Source organism: Pongo pygmaeus, chromosome 6 (genome assembly GCF_028885625.2).
Source record: "Pongo pygmaeus isolate AG05252 chromosome 6, NHGRI_mPonPyg2-v2.0_pri, whole genome shotgun sequence".
Taxonomy (NCBI): Eukaryota; Metazoa; Chordata; class Mammalia; order Primates; family Hominidae; genus Pongo; species Pongo pygmaeus.
Window position 1 is genome coordinate 55734853 of NC_072379.2, and position 13938 is coordinate 55748790.

Consider the following 13938-nt stretch of genomic DNA (forward strand, 5'->3'; position numbering starts at 1 on the left):
AACATGGCAGAGACCTCTCTATAATAAAAATGGTAACTAAGAGGTCCCTGGTGCTTGAACTGAATGAGAGGGAAGGGAAACAGCCGAATATACATATTTCTTTCCATTTCACATTCCCAGGACTCCTTCGAGGTGTACTTCTAGGCTTCTCTTGGATTCTGCAAATTTTTAAAAAACTCATACGGAAGCTAGCTGGTCTCTCCCTAACAAACAAAAGGACTTGATGAAGACCCTGCTAGGGCTCAGACGAATACAGAGGAGGGGGTTCTCTGCCTTCAGTCACCAAATAATTCCTGAGCTCCATGCGGAACTGTGCTGGGGAGGAAGAACACCAAAGTTTGTCCCTCTTTTCCAGGGCAGGAGAAAAGAAACCAGGAGACCAGGACCCAGCCCACCACAGTGGGCAGCATGTGGTCACTGCCCGGTGCCTGGGACACATAGCCAGTGACCTACACCTAGGCTGCTGTGGTCCAATTACTTTAAAAGGTGACAGAACACAGTGGCCCCTCAGTTTCCTCATCCATAAACTGGCAATGGCCACTGCACCTCCCTCGTGGCTTTAAACGAGATGTTTGTAAGGTCCATGGACCAGTGGCTGGCAGGTGGTGACTATTCAATCAATGGTGCCTATTACTATTGTCTTTATGAAAACATCAAGTCCCCACTTGGGCCATGACAAGGGGAAAGTGGATTTCCAACATCTAATATGAAAGTGACACCAAGCCTCTGACACTGGAAATCCTTCAAATCCAATGAGACAAGCAACAAGCACTTAAGCACTTAAGAAAATAAAACAGCGACTGCCTGACACTTCTTTGGCCTCAGGAAGCCCATCATGTTCCTTGGAGGAAATAGTTACCAAGCATTCACCGAACCGGATGCCCCAGCTGCTGGGAGCACTGGCCCAGGTCACGGTTCACTATGAAAACAACCATGAGAAAACATTGCTCTAGGTTTCAGGAGAGCCCACACCAAGGACTAAGGGGTCCCTGGAAAGCAGAGCTTATCAGAAAAAGGAGAAAGGACTGGACTCAGAACCCGTAAATGTGACTCCATCACCTCCATAGCTCCTGCTTCATGCCCTGCTCTCATACAAATGATGGCCATATACTGTCAACTGCACATCCTGAGTACCTCATGCCTACCCTCCCCCTGCTGTGTGGCCCAGGCCAAGGTGTTCTGCCCCTCAGTTCAGCTGTTACAGCCAGTGCCCCACCAGCAGTTTTGCTCCATCTCACCCCACCGTCCAATCACCATTGCATATACACGTGGGGTGGGGGTGGGGGCGTGTCTTCCTACAACACAGGCGTGACCAGTGTTCCCCGACATGGATAGACACAAAATCATGCCTGGAGTGTACTTTCTGCCTAGAACACCTATGCTGGGAAAGATCCATATCTGGAAGTAAGGAGACCCCCTGTCAAACACTTCTACACTAACTTACCGAAGCAGGTAATTCTCAGTTGGAAGCTTCTCAGTGTAGCAACAAATAAGATTTTAAAAGCCAACATTGGCCAGGTGCAGTGGTTCGTGTTTGTAATCCCAGCACTTTGGGAAGCCCTGGGTGGGAGGATCGCTTGAGGCCAGGAGTTTGAGAACAGCCCGGGCAACATAGCAAGACTCTGTCTAGAAAAATTAAAAAATCAGCCAGGTGTGGTGGCACGTGCAGTCCCAGCTACTCAGGAGGCTGAGGCAGGAGGATTGCTTGAGCCCAGGAGTTGGAGGCTGCAGTGGGCCATGATCGTGCCACTGCATTCTAGCCTAGGTGACAGAGTGATACCCTGTCTCTAAAACAAACAAACAAACAAACAAAAACACACACATATATAGAGTATTTATCATGTGCCAGACACTGCTATAAACTGTTTCCACGTTATTTCATCAAATTGTTAAAGCAACCCTATGAGGGAGGTACTATTACATCCTCTTTGTAAAATGGGAAAACTGAGGCATGGAGACACAATGATTTACTCAGATCAGATAGTTAGTAAAAACTGGAAAAAATAAACACTGAGGAAGGAAGGAGAGCTTGGGTAAGTAGAACCAACTGCCCTGGGCACCTGGTTTCAGGAACCAGCCTCCTTTGCCTTTGACCCTGTCTTTTCAGCACCATGTAACACAATCAAGAGATCTTGCTCTTGGGCAGGGCCTGTCCCCTGCTCCTACAGGCTCTGCTTACAGCCCCTTTGAACCACCACATCTCCAAGCACAAGTCCTCATTCTTTTCATTGGCTTCCAGTTAGTAACTCTGCCAGTCTCTTTATTCTTCCCTGGGCCTTCTCCATCTTTCTCTTTTGAGACAGTTTTCTAGAAAACACAGTAGAGATGGAAAAAGTACAGTGGTCAGACAGGTAAGAGGCTTGGGCTGGATTCCTGGCTCACAGGTTCTGGTGAAACCGTTGCCCTCCCTACCTACAAATGCAGGTACTGAGTCAGATGCCCCCAAAGCATCATTCCAACACTGCCATTCTGTCTTTAACTCAGGAGTTCCCAACCCCCAGGCCACAGACTGGCACTGGTCTGTAGCCTGTTAGGAACCAGGCCGCACAGCAGGAGGTGAGCAGTGGACGAGCCAGTGAAGCTGCGTTCCGCCTGCTGTCGGATCAGCAGTGGCATTAGACTCTCATGGGAGCAGGAACCCTACTGTGAATTGTGCATGCAAGGAATCTAGGCTGCGCGCTCCTTATGAGAATCTAATGATAAATGTAATGCACTTGAATCATACCAAAACCATCCCACCCCCACCTCCAGTCCATGGAAAAATTGTCTTCCACAAAACCAGTCCCTCGTGCCAAAAAGGCTGGGGACCGTGGATTTAACCCACCTCAGATTAGCCAGAGCTGTATGTGCCTGCGTGAGAACCTGCACCCACAGATGATGACAGGGGAAGGTGCTGTGTCTGAATCGCCCAGGCCTTTACCAGATAGCTCAGCGCACGCCTTCACTGGCAGAACCCGGGTGACAAACAGGTCTGCATTTCCTGATCAGTCAGACTCCTCCCAGGAGGCTGGCACCCGGCCAGGCTCTTAAACCAAGAGAAGTTTCTTTAAAAGTCGAATTCCTCACAGATGAAGTGCAGGAAAAAGACATTTATCTAGAGATACGGAAAATAAATGATCTTAAGGGAATAATACATCCTGCTTTTATCTAAATTACCCAAGTGTTTCAGATGAAAGAGATGTTTCTACCCTAACTTTCTCAAAATAGCCTCACCTGTCCACTGTGACATGCTCATGGAGCCATGTACAGAGTCTATAGACAATTTGGGGGAGCTCCCTGTCTGCTCCCTCTCAGGGTCAAAAGCTGCAATAGGGGGTAGAAAGGCTGGCCTGGGGCTGCAGGACCATGGGTTCTGCTACCAATGTCCACAGAGGCCTTGGGCAAGCACCCCTCCTTATCTGGGCCTTGAATTCCCCAACTTCAGAGGGGAAGTGGAAGTGAGAGAAGGACTTCCTGGATTCCCCGACTCTCAGATCTGCACCCGCCTCTGAGGGCCGTTTCTGGCCCGTGGCTCTCTCCAGGCCTTCAGAGGGATCAAGAGCTCTTCAACTCTTTCTGTGAGCCGAGCCGGCACAGCATCTTCTCAAGTGGAAAAACACCAAGTCCTGCCGCCCAGCTCCGTCCTTCCTGACTGAGGAGAGGCCGGCTGCCGGCCTGATGGAATGAGTCTTAATGAAGCCAGACAGTCCTGCAGAAAAAACACCACCGCTGCCAAGATGCCTTTATTTCAGCGTGACTTCCCTGGAGGGTGCGATCCCATCCTCCATCTGCTTTCACAGAACCATTTCCCCACCAGTGGTGGTGGGCAACATCTGAGGTGGGGGCCTCCAGGGCCAAGGCAGACCCCGCACACAGGCAGGAAAGTGTAGGGGCTGCCTCTGGGTCCACAGGGCTTGAGCTCCCCAGAGCCGCAGAGCAGATGGCAGCTGATAGCAGGTCATCGTGGTGCTCCTGAAGAGAACACAGGAGCTTGTCTTTTTTTTTTTTTTTTTTTTTAAGCTGGATCATGTCTGAAATCCTAGAATTTCAGAGTCAAAAGGGAGTGCTGAGGCCTCACACCCAACCATTCACACATGGCTTTTGAAGGAACATCAATAACACAATCAATTAATGTGAAAACTATATAAGTCAATGAAACCGAGGAGCTGGGGACTAACAGAGGTTCCTGCCCACGTGACCCAGTGTTTCCCTTTGCTCGTGTGGGGCAGGGGCTCTGTAGGTGTTTGCTATGTTGCTCTCTGTACTCTTCTGTGTTCATCTTTTCTAACTTAAAGCCAAAGGGGAGGTTCCACCGTGAAGCCGTTCATGAACAGAGCCACCCCTTGGTCCCTAGGAGTCTGTGTGGGTGTCCAGCGATGGAAGTCTAAAACTCAAGAGCCCTCAGCCTCCCTCCTGGCCTCCCTGGGCCCCCACTGCTCCATGCCTCTTGCAGGGCGCAGCAGCACAGTGTGACATAGGGGCACCAGGTGCCAGTCTTGGTTCTGCCAGGGATGCCAGATGTGACCCTGAACAACCATCTTTCCCTCTCTGGGCCTCGGTTTCCCCATCTGTACCATGGCAGGCTGAGTTCAATGGCCCTACTCACTTGTAGAGCCCTTAAAGATTTACAAAGGACTTTGCATTTTCTTATTGAGTTCAATTTAGGCAAGCCAGACATGACTATTCCTAGTTCACAAACAGAGAAAGTGATGCCCTGTTTCCACACAACCATAATCCAGGTCCTGACCCGGTCCGGTACCCTCTTCAGCACCCTTCCCCTCTCCCAGGGTGGCTGAGGGGCACAAAGCCAGGCATTCCCCCTTCCAGCCTGGGCACCAACATCTACAGGCTAGACACTCACCCACTTGGCAAGGACGACCTTCTGCAGCCTCTGACCTTCAGGGCCTTGGCAAAGCAGTGACATGGACTCCACCTCCCTTCTCTTCTCCAGGCCCCAGACAGCAGGCCCTCACTCCCTGGTCTTCTGGGTCTTCACTTGACAGAAGCCCTAACCTGTCCTCTGGAGGGTTCTTCCTCCCCAACCCCTATCTACCTGTGACCTGAGGCAGGACCAGTGCAGGAGAGTGGGAGGAGACTGGGGTGGGAGGGCTGGGGAGGGCATCTGGTGCCTGCTGCCCAGGGTCCACCACCAGGAGGAGGCGAGTCCTTGCTGGGGTCAGGGGAGACTGTCTCTGGGCCTCCCCAGCTTGTCTGCCTGTGACACCTTTGCCTGAGTCCCCTGAGGCTTTTTCAGCGAGCTCCATAACTGAGCCAGGCTCTCCACTCCTCCCTCTCAGCTGAGTCTGAAGAATGTCCCCTGAAGCCTGCTAGGAGGTCTGTGGGGGCAGGAAGTCAGACCGCTTCACTCAACCTGCACAGCACAGCACCTCTGTGATGGGGCAGCAGCCGGTAGGGGTGGGCTACAAGCAGCACCCAGCCCAGGGGGTGGGCTACAAGCAGCACCCAGAGTTGCAGGGCTCCAAACAAAGGCGAGGTCACTCTCCTACACCATGAATCCTTCCAGGCTCGCTGGAGAAGGTGGCCCTGGCCAGCAGGCCGTGCCCTCCTAGCTGCACGGCACAGACCTCCTCTGGTCCAGCCAGCCAGGCCCCCCCATAAGGTCTGGCTCCTTGGCACCTGGCACACCCCCACACATGATGACCCCCAACAGGCCAGCAGCTCCTTCTTCCCTCCTCCTCTGCCCACCCCCACGGCCCCAGGACCCACTGGGCTGTACCATCCTTGGCCTGCAGCTAGGAGGTACCTGCCTGGCCGGCAATGACAGGTAGAAAACCTCACTCCTCCAGCTTAGCAGTTTTCTTTCTACCCAGAGACCCCCTTGGGATCCCAACCTGGATGGCTTTTGCCTTCTAAGGCCTGGCTTCCCTCCCTGGTGTGGAGAGCAGTGGGCTTCCACCCCATGGATGTGGCCTGGGGGATATAGAAGCTCTCACATCCCCTTAGTGGGGTGGGGGTAGGGTAATAAAAACCAAGTCTGCCTTGTGCCCTGAGCAGAGTTGGCTCTTCCTGGAACATGCTTAAATGCCTTGTCCTGACTGTTGGGAAACCATCTGCAAGTTCCCCCAGAAGCCCATGTTGAAGTTCAAAAGCAACTCTGAAGGAGCACTGGGCCGAAATGAGTTTAGAGACAATCTCCTGCAAGGGCCAAGGCTTGATCCAAGCAGCTGGCAGCACCCAAGGCCCCTGTGGCAGCCTGGCGCTGACCTGCCACTACCCCAGCTCCCACCCTCCTCCTCCAAATGCTGCCCTAACCACCCTCAGTGACTCCTCCACTCCTTTCCCTGCCCACAGGTTTGCACATCTTGTTCTCTTTACTGGAATACCATTCTGCCTCCCCTCCCTGTTTGGATAACTCATTCATTTGTCCATGTGTTCTCTCAACAAAAATTCTGAGGGCCTCTTCTGTGGACCAGGCACAGGGCTGGATGCCAGGGCCCTGGCTGTGAACCAGCTCAGGAAGGTCCCTGTTCTCACGGGGCTTGTGTTCTGGAGTGGGGTGGGCAGTAGTAGGTGGCGGCAGATGTGGACAGGTAGCCACATCGATGAGCAAGAACACCAACTGGCAGTGGAGTTATTAGAGGCAGGGCCTGGTTTTATCTTAATGGGGGAGGTCCCAGGAGGCCTCCACAAAGATGTGGCCTCTGTGCAATGAGAGGAGCCAGCAGGCGCAGCGCCTGAGCACAGAGCCTGAGGGCTCAGGAAGGAGTTTGAGAATATTTGCCGGGAAGGGGAAAAAATTTGAGGGGAAATAAGAGTGTGCAAGGATGCATATGAAGGGGAATCAGGGGTTCTGTCCATCCTTCATATCTCCGTAAGATGAAAATGTCAGTCCACCAGGCTGACCGCCCTGAGCCACTTCATGCCCAGGTGAACCCTTAGCACCGTGCATGTCCCCTGTAACCACCTGTTCCTGTCTGGCTCTCCTGTTCAATCACAGGTGCCATGAGGGCACCTGTATGTGTCTTGTTCAGCCCTGTATCCCTGCTAAGGACCTGGTAAGCACACTCTGCACATTTTTTCAGTGCAAGGAAGGAAGGTAGGTAGGTAGGTAGGTGCCTATGTGCTCAGTATCCCTGTACCCTCTGAGGGCAGCCAGCGGTTCTCACTTAGCAAAGTTCCACCCAGTCAGGAGCATTCCCGAGCATACAGGACTGTGTTGAGCCCACCAGGGAGAGCTGATGGCAGGGTCTCTGCCCATGACATTCAAACCTCCCAGCCCTTTGTAGGGCTGAACTTCCAGAGCAGGCAGTGGGGCATGATCCTGTACAGACAAGAGCCACGAAGGACAGACCTGAGAGCAAAGGGGAGGGGAAGCAGAGAGAAGAACAAGGACAGGTGAGATCTTGCCACGGAAGTGTTATATTGCTGGGCTTCTGATTGGCATTTTTGGTTGGAGAGGAAACACCTCAATTACTACTGTGCAAAACCATTGGAAAAAAATTATAAGATGCCAAGCATGAAAAGCCACCTTCACTTGAATCCTATCTAAGGCAAAATCATCCATGCTGGTGAAATGTGTTTCATCGGAGTACCAAGCTTGGCTGGATGGCTCTCCCAGTGAACAGTGTCTTTCCCAGGAATGCATGGGAAATGGGCCTTGTTGTCTGGGTAACAGCTAGGCTTTTTAAAAAAAGATTCTCAAATGCTTATTTCAAAGAACAAGTACCTTTCAATAAAGTTCAGGAACTGGCAAGATTAAGCTATGGTTTTAAAATCCATTTAATTATTAATATAACTTCAGGAGAATAGCGGTACCTGCTGGGTACCAGAGGATTCTTCTGGAGTACTAGAAATATTTTTTCTTAATCTAGACAATGTGTTCATGGGTGTGCGGTTTTGTGATAATTCACTGAGCAGAACACATATAGTATAACTACTGTGTATATGTTATATTTTAACTAAATTTTTTTTTTTTTCAAAAAAAGGCCAATTGCCAGAAGTTCTGTAGCTCTGAGGGTGACTCGGTACAAGCTGGTAACCGGGCCTGCAGGGAGGGAAAGGGAGGCAGGTCACTTCCTCAAGGAGGCCTCGCCTCCAGCCCCACCAGTGCCCTGCCAATCCTTTCATCTTGGCACCAACGATGGTATGGGACTGGGGTTTTCTATCTGCCTCTCAACCTCACGGAGCATTTCTGGAGAGGATAGAACTCACCTAATTCTCCCCAGTATCATTTGTGCCTGCACAGAGATGTTCCAGGAATGTGTGCTGAATGAATGAGAATAAGGTGCTCATGTGCAAACACTTAATGCGTGAAATGGAAACTGAACGGCTGCAGGGAGCAGAAGTGATGATCTGTGGGGAGGCCTGGAATGTGTGGTTATGAATGTTGGCAGAGGGGAGATAGCGTGGGGAGGGAGGGGAGGCCTGGACTCAGTCAAAAGGTCAGCAGGTTGACCTGGTGGGTGGAAGGGATTCGGGCAGCTTGCCGTCTGAGGAGGGGAAATTGGTTTCCATGTTGTTCCTGCAGCCGCTTCCCAGGTGGAGCACCACTGAGAACCCTCCCCGCTTTCAGAAACAAACGCGCACAAGTCCCCTTAACACTGGTCTGCGCAGGCCTTGTCAGCTAGCTGCCATTAACCTCTCCTTTCTTGACCTGCAGAAGACAGGAAATATCAGGGAACACACACGCTTCCTTGCTTGTTTTTTCTGGACACTCTAGGGAAGACTTGGGAAAATAAGATATTGCCAGAATTAGCACTGACTTACCGAGCACAGTCGGCTTTGCTATCTCCTTCAAACAGGAGTTTCTGTAGGACACAGCCTTGGACAGCTGCCAGGACTCCACAAGGACCACCCTGCAAAGAATGAGACCATTGCTGCCAGTGAGAACTGGCCTGGGGCAGAGTTTTTGGTTTCACCCAAACCCACCCCAGAACCCTACTGATAGAGTAAAGGGGCCCTGCCTTCTGCAACAGAAGGGCCTCTGGTGTGGCAACTGCTTCTACAACACACTAACCTTGGGTCACAGAGAGGGAGTGACAAGGCCCTGTGTCCACTCCTAGAGGAAGGGGCCAGTTGGCAGTGTGTCACGGGAGGAAAGTGACTCTTCATAACCAGTCAGCTGTGAAGCCAAGGACATCACCATAGGTTTTCCATCATCTAGGGAAATGTTTCTGTGTCTACAGGTTGAGGGTGTTAATTGTCTACCCAGCCTTCAAGGCCCATCCTAAAGGCCTCCTCCTCCAAGAAGCCTTTCCTGACCATCTCGGCTGGCAGTGAGCCCCTTCAGCAGCCTGTGGTTACGTGAGCTCTGCGCTCTCTTCTGCCCCGCTTGTGGCCTGCTTTGGCACCACATTAGGTGTGTCTTTGTCCTTTCCCACCCTGTAGTGCAGAGGCTTCTTGAGGAGCTCGTCTCTGACTATCATGGGGCTTAGCACAGGATCTGACTCCTGGGACACATTGGCAAAGGCTAGTGGGACCGAACAACACAAACAGACCTCATCCAGGTTTAAGGATTGTCTGAACGGCAGGCTGGGTTGCTCGTGAAGACCAGCTGAGTTTGGCGATGAGAGGAAGGAACAGAAGCTGGTGGTCCTGGGGCTCGACCTCAGGCAGTGTGGGGCAGGGGACGTTCCTGGGGCTTAAGAAACTGAACCGGACCAAGCTGCCCTGCTCATCTGCTGATTCTTCATCCTGGGTTTAGCTTATTTTCTGCCCATGAGTATAATGTGGGAACTGGGTATAAGCCATGTTCTAGGCCTGCAACCATCGGCCTCCGCTGGCCCAGCTTCTATTATATCCTTCTCTTCAAGCACTTGCTCCGCACACTTGATCCCTCTGCCTTTTCATGCAGCCCCTAGACTTTCAAACGGCCTCCCCTTCATTAATGCTGCCACCTGCCTGGAGTGCCCTTTCTCCAGCTCTATCTGCAAAATCCTGTGAATCTCTCAATGATCAGCCTAAGAAGGCCCCTCTAGTGGCCCCAAGCAGACTTAAGGCCTCCTACTGCTCTCTCCTGCTGAGGATCCCAGCACCTGCACCACTCACAGCAAGTGCTCCTTAAATCCATGTTCAATTTGAACATCTCCAAAGCAGAGTGTCTTATTCCCCAGCTCTCGCTCCACCAGCCACATCTGAAGTGCCTGCACCAAGTGACAACTCAGCACATGTGGGGCTGGCTGGCCCAGAATAGCCCAGCTAATGCTCACAGGATTAACCAAAACTGGGAGGTACACCCGCCCCATGCATGATGGCCCAGCAGAAAGGTCCCAAGGAAACCTAGGGGCAACCTGCCTTGTTCTGCACAATGCCGTATTTTAATGAGGCTGTGTTACTAAAGGAAAAACTCTGAAGTTTCCATTCTTCATTGAAACAGCAAAAGCTGGAACCAAACAGAAGGGTCTTTATTTCCTACAAAATGAAGAGAGAGTTTTACTGGTTGTTTTAAAAGCAAACAAAATACAATGTTCAGTGTGCATATTCCTGCAGAAGTTGTTCTTGAATTCTAGCAGGGAAGTCCATTTTCTAGCATGGTTCATCTCTTTTCTTTTTATTTTTCAAGCTCATTCTTATATTTGAGGAAAGAGAAACTCAATCCTGAGGGTCTTACCTCTGGAACATCTTTAAACCAAGCTAGCCTGTGCTGACATGAGCCAAAATCTTTGTAAGCTCCTTACAGGGGCCTTGAGAAGCAAAATTTTAGATTTGCAAGGGATCTTGGAGGTCCTCTGATCTTCCACAGGCAAGACTAGGAGTTTTCAAACTCGACCTCACATTAGAACCATCTAGGATACGAAGTTCCTAAAAACAATCTTGATGTTCAGAAAACACACCAGCCAATTAAACCCCAGTTGCTGAGGGTGAGACTCCAGTATCAGTAGTTTTAAGATTCCCCCAGGTGATTCCACAGTGCGCTGGGTTTGAGAGCCAGTGCTCTAGTGCAGGGTTAGTAAACTGTGACCCACAGGCCAAATCTGCCCCCACCACCTGTTTGTAAATAATGTTCTACTGGCACACAGCAAAGCCCATGTGTTTCCATACCATCCATGGCTGCGTTCATACCATGATGGCAAAGTTGAATAGATGCAGCAGAGATCACATGGCCAGTAAAGCCAAAAATACACTATTGAGCCCTTTACAGAAAACACCTGCCAACTCCTGGTCTAGTACAACTCTCTACCATGCGTAAGAACCTCCTCTGTGATGCCGCCCATGAGTGGTCCCCCATGAACTCTGCTTGAACCATCCCAACCCCCCAGTGAAGGGGTTCCTACCACCTCTCAAGGCAGCCCCTCTACTTTTTCACAGCTGTCTTCTCCAGACTTCTGGCTGATAATGAGTTCACTGTTCATTTCCCATCAACCCACGCATCACCCTCCAGAGCCCCCAGAATGGTCAATCCCTTCCCCATGGACAGGCCCTCAGATGAGAAAGGCAGCATGTCCCCGCCCACTCCCCTCATGATGGGCCTGCCCTCTCTCTGCCATGGTTTTACATCTGAGGGGGTCTCTGAAGCCTTGAGTAAGCCCCAAGACCAGCAGGTGGATTCTACAGCCACTTCCCTGCACCCCCTCTCTGGGTCAGACCTTTCCTACAGACTCATTATTTTCCACCAGAATCAGCTCTTTTTTTCCTTTTCATTAAATATAAGGAAAAATCTCTTTGACAGAAGCATTTGTCCACATGTCATCAAATGTGGGCTGGTGGCACACAGGAGAAAGGATGTGTGGATTCATCTGTCAGGGCTCAGAATGACAGCTCCCACTAGGCACAGTGTGGTCAACAGAGCCTGGGAACCTGGACTCTGCTTTCCACAGAGGCCACGTACCCTGGGCCCTCCTGTTCTCTCTGCAGGCCTCACTTTTTCCAGTTGCTTTTGGAGATGCTACTGCTGCGTAGTCTTTAGGAGCCTGAGGGGCCTGCCCTAAGCATAAGTGCGCTCTGCAAAGACTCATTGGGTGGTGACAGATGACAGAGCACCTCCTCCCAGGTTTTGGGCCACTTAAGTGTATCTGACCCTCTGTAGCTTCAAAAGAGAGAATGGAAGGAGAAGGGGGAGATATGAGGGAGAAGGGGAGAGGGGAGGAGAGGGGAAGGAAGCGAAAAGACAAAACCTCTAGAAAAATATTTTGCTCTTTGATTTGTATGCTGAGTAAATATGTAGTAAGTAGGAAGAGGAGGAGGTCAGCTGTGTCCCTAGGAGTTTTATTTTTCCCTCCTGGATCTTGGTGAAAGGCAAAAAGAGGACAGCGGGAATGACATTCCATCCTGCAGGAGCCTCTGGTCACGGGAGTGGTGAGGCTACCCTGGTAGCCGAGGATGGTGAGCAATCCCAGACACCCCTGCAGAAGAGGCTGCTGTGGCCAGGAACCTGCTCCTGGTCCCCTGTGACCACGGGGCCCTTTAAGTGGCCAAGGGAGTGCACCTGGACAGTGCTGAAGAACTGTTAACACCTCCCTGTCCTTCCCTCACTGCAACCTGGCCAGGGCTTAGGAGACCAGTACAGGAGCAGCGCTGCTCTAATGGGGACAACTGGACCATTTCCATCACACCCTAACGGTGCCCACAGGGACATGATGAAGCAGCTCTATTCCCACAGTGTTTGGAGGGGAGGACATAACCTCCTCCCTCACCTTTTGTCTTGGAGAGGGAACGAGAGCTGCCAGGACTAGACTGCAGTTTTCCTGACTCTCGGTTCACATTTTCTTCTACATCACAACCAAATTTCCATTTCAACAATGACCAAGAGATTACAATTAGCTGGATTGGGGCAGAAACACCAAAATCACGCCATCCATATCCATTCAAATCAAGACACATTTAACCCAGGAGTCTCCTTACACTTACCTTTGCTACTGAGAGGTCGATTGGTTTTGATGCTGTCTGCAACTTGAGCACTGATGGGACTGGGGATAGGATGACCTCTTCCCTTATCAACTCATCCTCCACATCCTCTGAAAGAAAACCATGGCCATGTGAGCCCCTCATTATGACTCATGGAGAACAGAACATGAAGTCACTAAACACTACAGACATTGCTAAGTTTGCAGAAGGTTTGAGTGAAAGGAAAGTTCCTCCCCGCATTCATTCACCCCAGCTCTGTTTTGAAGTCCCCAGACCCTCAGCGGAAGGAAAGCAACCAGATCAAGACAGTCCATGCTCCTTGTCACAACCCTGCTCTGTTCATACCACAAGGATGTTGCCGAGTGAGACTTAGCTACTGGTCCACTAGAAAGTTCCACACATGGACATACAGTGGAACAAGCGCCTGGGGCCTAAGCCATCGAACCAGGACCAGGAAAGCCTAGCTCAGACACATTTCTTACAAAAGGTGGGCATGACTTGAAAGATCATTCCCCCGAGGACAAAGGTGAAGAGGACAGGACTAGGAAAGAAAATGGAACCATTGCTGATAAAATAATTATTGCAGATAATCACTATTGTAACTTGCATTTATTGACTGCTTGAATTTGATCACCTTCCTCCACAACAGCCTTATGAGAAAGTAATTATTATTACCTCCACTTATAGATGAGGAAACTGAGGTTTAGAGGAGTTAAGTAACTGGCCCCAAGTCAATCAAATGGAAAGTGGCAGAGAGAGTGACTCCTAGTCACTCTGCCATCCCACTGTCGTGGACCTCCAGCAGGGACCTTAAGCCATATTCCAGATATTGTTATTTCATAGTGGGACAACTGAGGCCTAGAGAGGGTCCCACCTGGGTCTCTGGTAGCACCAGCTGTGACTTCCCAGTTAGCTAAGGCCCCCTTGTCATTACACCTGCTGCCGCTGCATTCACCAGAACACAGTGATAAAGGACCCAGGGAGAAACAATGCCAAGGCAATGGTGCCAGCAAGGCTGAGCAGAGTGAACTCCAGAGGGTAGCTGAGGGCTTGGCTCTGTGAATCCAGCTCCCTAGAGGGGCCTGCCAGAGCGGGCCTGTGTGGGTGGGGGTGGTATCAAGGGCCACCATTCCCAGGACACACAGCTTATATCTT

The 13938-nt window shown here is 51.0% G+C and overlaps 1 protein-coding gene across 2 annotated transcripts in view; it reads right to left on the reverse strand.

The window, feature by feature from the left end:
* Positions 1–13938, reverse strand: part of MINDY4 (MINDY lysine 48 deubiquitinase 4) — a 120974-nt gene that overhangs the window by 42638 nt on the left and 64398 nt on the right. For both annotated transcript variants that reach the window (XM_054495057.2, XM_054495058.2), the window contains exons 7-9: positions 12787–12893; positions 10234–10350; positions 8707–8795 (exon numbers count right to left, since the gene is read on the reverse strand). In XM_054495057.2, coding sequence (XP_054351032.1) covers positions 8707–8795; positions 10234–10350; positions 12787–12893 — 313 coding nt within the window. The remainder of the gene's footprint in view (positions 1–8706; positions 8796–10233; positions 10351–12786; positions 12894–13938) is intronic.